The sequence below is a fragment of the Asterias rubens genome, chromosome 7 (assembly GCF_902459465.1).
Source record: "Asterias rubens chromosome 7, eAstRub1.3, whole genome shotgun sequence".
Classification (NCBI taxonomy): domain Eukaryota; kingdom Metazoa; phylum Echinodermata; class Asteroidea; order Forcipulatida; family Asteriidae; genus Asterias; species Asterias rubens.
Genome location: NC_047068.1, coordinates 20355504 through 20363559, shown reverse-complemented (window position 1 = coordinate 20363559; position 8056 = coordinate 20355504). Strand labels below are relative to the sequence as shown.

The 8056-nt window shown below is 37.9% G+C and overlaps 1 protein-coding gene across 1 annotated transcript in view; it reads left to right on the top strand.

The window, feature by feature from the left end:
* The first annotated feature begins 3638 nt into the window (after nt 1-3638).
* The window catches only part of LOC117292240 (3-phosphoinositide-dependent protein kinase 1-like), a 44167-nt gene continuing 39749 nt past the window's right edge, over nt 3639-8056 (top strand). Inside the window, exon 1 of the mRNA XM_033774221.1 lies at nt 3639-3748. Coding sequence (XP_033630112.1) covers nt 3725-3748 — 24 coding nt within the window. The 5' untranslated portion in view covers nt 3639-3724. The remainder of the gene's footprint in view (nt 3749-8056) is intronic.

The window sequence follows — 8056 nt, the reverse complement described above, 5'->3', positions numbered from 1 at the left end:
CAACTTGTAGGGTGTTTTTTCTTCCATTATTCTCTCGCAACTTCGACAACCAATTTTCAAAGGTTTGTTATTTCATGCATATGTCGAGATACACCAAGTGAGAAGATTGGACTTTGACAATTACCAAAGCTGTCCAGTGCCTTTAACAACTGTTTTTATTATTTTTTCCCCCGAAACTTTGACAACTGATTTGGCTTAAAAGCACTGTACATGTTTGGTAAAATGTCAAAGACAAGTATTCTCACTTGGTTTATCCCAACTTATGCATAAATTAACAAATCTGTAAACTATTTAGCTCAATTGGTCATTGAATATGAAGTTGCAAGAAAACAATGAAAGAAAATACACCCTACCAGTTGCACAAATGTGAGTGCTTTCAGTAACCTGAGAAAGGCTTCAGGCCTGAAGTAGTTCTCAGATTCAAATAATTTAGTGAAAAATTACCTCTTTCTCAAAACCTACATTACTTCAGAGGGAGTTGTTTCTCACAATGTTTTAAACAATCGACAGCTCTCTGTTGCTCCTTACCAAATAAGAAGTTATGCTAATATATACTTTGAGTAATTACCAAACTTGTCCAGTGCCTTTAAGAAGAACCAGAAACTTTGTATTTTTAAAATAATTGATCATCATTTTTGCCAACTTTCTTTTGTAGAAATGTGCAAGTGTTGAGTCAGAGTGATGTTTTAGCACTTTTACTATTCCCCCCACCCCCAGCTGCAAGGCTCTGAGAGTCAGGAGATTGTAAATAAGATCTTTAAGTTGTTAAGGTCATGGTCAGATGACCCAGTGAGGGTCTAGTTGCCATGTTAGCAGGGTAGACACGTCTGTATGTATAGTTACTATGAAAACCTTGGTGTCGGAGCTCAATTAATTTTGGTTTTTACCCTTACACCAATGTGTGTCAGCACTGAATACACGGTACTTTCCAGAGTCCTGTGAACAAAAAATCCACAGCTTTATTACTTGGGTGGGATTCGAACTCATGCCCCTTGCAATTCTAGAGCAGTGTCTTACCAACTAGACCACCGAGATTGACCTGTATGCTGTTGGAATTTGATGGAGCCATCAAAGTTGAAGTAAACACAGGATTGATATTTTGTTCTTCTGTAAAAAATTAGGTAAAATATTTTGATTACATGGGCTGATCTACCTGCTAATTGGTATAGAGTTTAATTTAGGCTTTCAAAAAATTTTGCCTGATTTTTCCCAAGAGCAACTAAATTGGAAATTACACTTAAGTCGGAAAATATTAAATGCCTGCTTCTAGGCCTCTTGCGCTGACATCAAACATGGCAACTAACTGTGTGTCCATGGTCTTCCATCTTGAGAGTCAAAATGCTTAAAACTGCGAGCGCATTGCCTAAAATCCGCACTGCACAGTAACACACAGGGAATCACAAAATGGCACAAGCAGGAATTACCATGGTCAGGTTAATTGGATAAATAAAGTGAGCGAAAAGGCTGGTTAGAAAAACTAAACCACTCCTGTAGAATGCAGACAGATTCATGTATAGTATGTATTTATTTGTTAGAAAGGATTAATATATTCCTGTAGAGTAAGTCCAGAGGTGTATGATTGTAGAGGTTTTTGATTTTTTTTTCTTCAAGTGTATGCATGAGATGTAAACCTTAAATTAAAAAGGAAATTTTTGTTAATATTTGATTTTTCATTTTCTAATGCAATTCTATGTGCCATTGCCATGTCCTTATTTTATACCAATAAGTAATCAGCATTCAAGTTTGATAAGAAAACTTAAAAAGTACTGTATTAAAACCGTTTCAATAAAATCTTATGTACATGTCATTTTGAAGTTTGATTTCAAAGCGATGGGCAGTGCAAATTTTTTTATTGAGGGTCGAAGATGTATTGACTCATTTCACTTTGCGGAGTGCACTATTAAAACACAGTCTTGATTGGGGACCGGAGTCATCGAGAACGCAACAAAAATAATTGGAGAAGAGGTTATTTGTGACACACAAATCTTTCAGAGCACTAGAATAATGTATTTGAGAGGAATGGGGCAATATCTTTTAATTGATGGTTGCCGAGGTTGCCTTGGTTCCAAGTTTATGATTGGGTCTCCCCCTCCCCTCCCCCCCCCTCTCAAAATTGGCCTAAGATTGCACTTTTAAAGGCTGACCTACCAAAAATCGAAAATAAATCTGAAGTTTACTTGTCTGAAAATTTATCAGTTTGTTTATTTTCAAGAAGCTGCTTATTTTTGAATGGGAGTTTGTGGTGCACCCTATAATGCCTGAAATAGCGCCCTCTTTTGGTTTTAAACTTATTTCTAATCACTGGAATTGCCACTAGCGTAGTACTTTTCAATTGATTGTTTTTTTCTCTCAATCGATTCCAACGGGAATCCTTAAAATAAAATTAAAATCTGATAATTATTGTTCTGAGGATGGCAGCTCAAACATTATTGTGCACAAAAAGAATTGTGTGGGAGGGGGTTGCGTGTTGATGCTAGTTTTTTTAGTAAGTGACAGAAACAATCTTGCAAACAAAAGTTTATCTACAGGATAAAAATACACGTTTTATACAGAACTACCCAAAGCACTGGTCCTGAATGAAGATGAGATGATCTAGTGACAGAAGGTTTGGATACATCAAAGAACATAAGAATAGATGGGGGTAGATTTGGTAAGGATAGGTGAGAGAGGGAACATCAGGGGTACGGAAATAGCCTCACAAAGACACGTTCAAGCTAACTGGCCAGGATCAAAAATAAATTACCCGAAAGTCTGTCAATCCATTGAGACCGTTGATTGGCTGAAAGTTGTGCGCGGCGCATAATGGGGCGTGGTGTATGTTTTTCATGACTTCTTGGTGACAAAAGACCTCCTTTTACGGTGATGCCAGCAAAAACTGAATGCAAACTTAAAGGGTCTACCGACCGCCAAGGACGAATTTTCACATAAAAATGCAGTGGCGCACTCCAAAATTCATCAACATGGTAGTCTTGAAATCAAGTCTGTAATTAATTGTTGTGCGGTCTAATGTGCCGCTCGCCGCCGTCTGTGTTGAGCTTCGTCGGTCTTTCGGGGAATAAAACGAGCTGATAAATCAAAAAGTATATGCAATCCATTGATTGCCTTTTAAGTGTAATGGGAAGCCTATCCATACACAGTAAAACTAGAGCCAAATTGTGTACGCTTCTTTATTTAATGATATGATCATCTCTAATTTTTGTGTGGTTTTTGTTGTATTTTTAAAATAGTTTATCGTTTCACAACAGCTTTGATGGGTCTTCCTACTACGGATAATATAGTAAATAGTGACAACACACAATATACGGTAAATAAACGGCACAATATGTCTGCTCTAGCTACGGATACTGGGCGTATTACAGTCCATTGTCGTTGAAAACAAAAGCTGAATAATATTTATAATAACTTTGTCAAAGGAATAATTCTGGGTACGGTTTTCGATCGTTCGGGCCCTGCCACTTTACTTGTCTCGTTCAATTGGTTACAATGTTGGGGGAACGAGCGAATCCATGTACGGTTGAGTAAAAAATAATAATAATAGGGAAATTCGCTGGTCCCTTATTCAGATCGAGTAAGGTATACACGCGTAAAGTCTGATGGGTACGCTGCGTGCGTAATGCTTGAGTACCAGTGATCCGGTACAGTAATGGCTGCTCACTGCTGATGTTCGGAACTGAAGTGTTGATGACTGAAAACAGCTTTCGTACCTGGGAGTTTCTTCTTAAATATGGCTAGCCACAACGGCGAAATCGTAAGTTTGAAACTTTTCTTAGTTCTGCCATCTGTGTATTTGTAAAGGACGAGAAGACTATAAACGGAAGTGCGGCTTTACCCCCTTTTCACTTTCTCAAATCTGTGCCCTGTGGTCGAGAATTTTGATCACACCATTTTGGGCAAAATAAGATTGTCATCCTATCATCCCAGCCGAGGCTATTGGACGGCAATGATGGGGAAATAATATAAATGTAAGCTCATTCTTAAAATGCGTAAACTTGGTTGCTCTCTTTCTTGGCTCATTTTGATGTTCTGAGTAGTACTAAGCAAGGTTGTAGCTGAGCTCTGGTCTGGGGGATAGCCCACCTTGTTGAGCTGTAATGGCTCCGCTTTTAACATCGGTCTCATCACTGTCACCATTACAGCCCACCTTTGATACATGTCTTGGATAACTTTCCGTATGGCGCCACCACTTTTTCACTCATTTTTACAAAAAGGGATATATCTATCAGGTAAATTAGATACTATATTATTTTATTTCGAATGAAAAAGTGGTGGCGCCATACAGAAACTTTTCACATGTCTTAAACGCTAAGTTTTCAAAGACGCAAAATGCAAGGTAGTTTGTTTGCAAATTTCTCCCATTTAAAAAGTCCTATACTACTCCAACATACCTCATTTTATTCCTTACATCTGTGGAATTACTATAATATAACACATAACAGGGGTTACTAAATGATGACTTTGTCCAGATGTGATTGATTTGAAAATTGGTCCAAAAAAACGTGTACAAATGTGACATGTTCTTGGGCGCCGCCATCTTTTAATGATTCTCTTCTTGTTGGACGTGAGAAGTCAGGGCGCCAGGCAAATATTGCAAGTCATGAATATCCAAGAGGTAATGTCACGTGACGCGGTATGGCTACGCTGATTTATCAATTTGTGTGGTGTACAAAGTAAATATGATACAGATACAGCGCATTGCTACGTCACCTTATACATATTGATGTTTTACTGTACACACGCACATAAGCCTAGCGATCATGACGTCACCTTACGGGCGCCCACGATCAACAGGGGGAGAATCATTAAAAGATGGCGGCGCCCAAGAACATGTCACATTTGTACACGTTTTTTTGGACCAATTTTTAAATCAATCACATCTGGACAAAGTCATCATTTAGTAACCCCTGTTATGTGTTATAGTAATTCCACAGATGTAAGGAATAAAATGAGGTATGTTGGAGTAGTATAGGACTTTTTTAATGGCCAAATAAATAAAAAAATACCAGTTGATCGTCCGGATTTTTCCAAAATGAGGATTGTTGCATGAGGACCCAGGTATAACAGGGTCGGATTATTACACAAAAAAGATTTGCTAATTAGGCATTCACTAATTTTGTTTTATGAGACAGACGGTTACACGTGTTCGAGAGCATCACGTTAGGTATAGGTCAGTCCTTAAAATAAAAAAATTGTTATACAAAAATCTAGAGAGAAAAAAAAGTATAAAAAAAGGATGCGTCCCTCCAAAAAGATGCGGGCGGGGAGGATGAACTGGTATTTTTTATTTATTTGGCCTTTTTTAAAACACATGATCAGCTCAATGTGGACACATGACTCAGGAGCCATCTTGTCAACAAACGCTGTATAGACAATTCCACGACGCAAAATATGATTTGCACAATGTGCAAAGAAAATACAGTGTGTAAGGCCCTAATGCATAAGTCTGCTACAGCACAACTCAAGATGAGTAGAATTTCATAGGGGCCTAACCGTCCAAAACCCACATTACATACGTATGAAAGGCAAGCAAGGCGTATGATGGAAGCGAAATCATGATTCGTACATACAGTGTACCTTGCACATGTTGCATAGGAATAGGCAACTTTGAGTGTCCTTTTGAAAGCAAGCCAAAAATCTTGTATTTTTTTATGTGGAGAAAACAATATACATGTACAAGTACATGTATGGGGAAAATGTTCACTGAAGTTCATCTCCAGATCTTGTGATCCATAAGGTCAATTTCAAGGTCAAACTAGAGGTCAAAAGGTTATCAAACCTAAACATGCTCCTACAAAAAAAGTAATGACAGATTTGGAAAGCTTATAATGCAACATTTCAAAAGACACCAATTTCAGCCAATTTGACCAAAATTGCATTGACCTGGAATGACCCCATTACCAAAACAACCCTGGGGAAGGGTTACAACAATAATTATTTAAAATTTACAAATGTCAATTTACATCATGACGGAGGAGTTAGCAAAAGCCTCAATGTAAGCATTTAAACAAATTATAATTAGTTCTGTTTGCAAATTATCAAATAAACCACAAGGGAAACTGACTTAAAGTTGTAAATTGTATTTTAAACGCTGTAGGTAAAATGTGTAGTTTTAATGAGTGAGTTTTAATCCAAATGGGAAGGGAGGTTGTGTTCAGTACTGAATGTTTTTTTTATTGAACCTTTTTGAGAATAAATTCATATACTGAGGTCACTGCCATGTGTTTGGGAATTGTGGAAATGAAAACATTTTACTTTAGAAAGTCCTTCAAGGGTGTACGTGCATGCATGACATCATTACTTCAATGTACAGTTAGTTGGTTTGGATTGCGAGTTTTTAAAGATGATAAAAGTTTCGTATTTCACTTGCTTTCCTGTCGATTGTTTCCTGTTTGTTACCTGGAGCATTTTCCCTGCGGGAAATGTCATAGTTTGAGCACTTTCACTAGACATTGTTTGTTCATCAATTGATTATATTAGAATAATTCTAGTTTAAGAGGACTTTTAGCAGGGAAAAAACAATGACGAAGAGTAGCTTTATGTTTCAAGTGTCTGTTACTTTACGTTGAAGTGGAGATCAGATCAGAGTACCATTAACAAAACGTAAAAAGAACTGATAGGTGCCGGAAACAAAGACCATTATTAATGGAATAGAGTTGTTGGAGCTATTGGCATGGTGAAACAAGTAAAAATTGAGTTGTGCTTTAGAGATTTTATTTGATTTTTTTATATATATTTTTTTATGCAAGTCGCCTGACACACAAGGCCTGAAGGCCACTTCAAGGTGTGGGCTATAATTATTTTTTCCAGAGGCCGTTGCCACCTACTCCTAGGGCTGAAACAGGGTTACCCCTTTCACAGTCCATACGAATGTAGGCTTGGGTATCATCAATTCGAAGCCTGGCCGGTAGAGCAGAAAGCACTACCTCTCCAATTTTATGTAGCAAGTGTCACGACCGGGATCCGAACCCACACCCTGCTGATCAAACACCAGTGCTTGAATCTGGTGCTCTTAACTGCTCGGCCATGACACTGCCACAAAGTGTTGTGTTGATGAAAAATAAGAGCTTGGAATAAACTGGCAACAACATTTTTTTGAAAATTTGCGTCCTACTCATTTTGACACTTTCTATAACATACAGCACGCCTGATACTTCACGGAGGCCACGGAGGCATAGCAACGAAGGAAATTGCCTCCGTGTCCTCTGGTCATTGCCTTGGTGCCCTTGAAATGTCCAGTACAAATTTGCAATTTCATCATAGGGTGCCCTCTACCAAGAAGAAAATGCCTTGGTGCCCTTGCCCTTTCAAAAACGAAGCATAGGCCTGATACAGTGTGAACCTTATTTTTGAGTTTTTTAAAGTTTTTTTAAAGCAAAATCATGATTGGTTTTTGTATGAACATGAAAGCAAAGGGAAAACATCCTCGCTCTATGGAAATACTTTGCTCCCTTTTGGTTAAAGTCCTGGTTAAATGTGTTTGGGGAAAGCCGTGAAGAAGGAAAAGTGTACCCCGTTACGTTACTTGTTTCCACAGGGAGACCTAGTGCACATCTACATGTACATATACATTACACTGTACAATGTACATTTGTACGTGCACTGTATTACTGGGCATGCTGGGTGTACACACGTATCGTTTTTTGAACATGAGTCGACATGCAGGGCCCAATTTCCTGGATCTGCTTACCATAAACAAATAATCAACCTCCAATGTGCACTACATGTAAATTAAATGCAGATCATGTCAGATTTTTGGCCCCTAACATTAAAAAATTGATTTTTTTGAGTGAATGGTATTGAAAGAGTATCACCCGCTCTAACAACTAAAAGTTTAACTTTTACTTTTAATGGTCAGGAACCATGACAAAAATTTAAAACGTTTCTTATAAAACACATAAGAATTGGTCACGCGATATACATGTTTTGTCGGGATCCCGACAAAAACTAATTTTGAGCACTTTATTTCACTGCTAATAATAATTGGCGGACTTTTTCGAGCAATGGCATGAAAGCGTGTAACTTTCTTGACCCCCAACAAAATACCTACTAAATTTTAAAT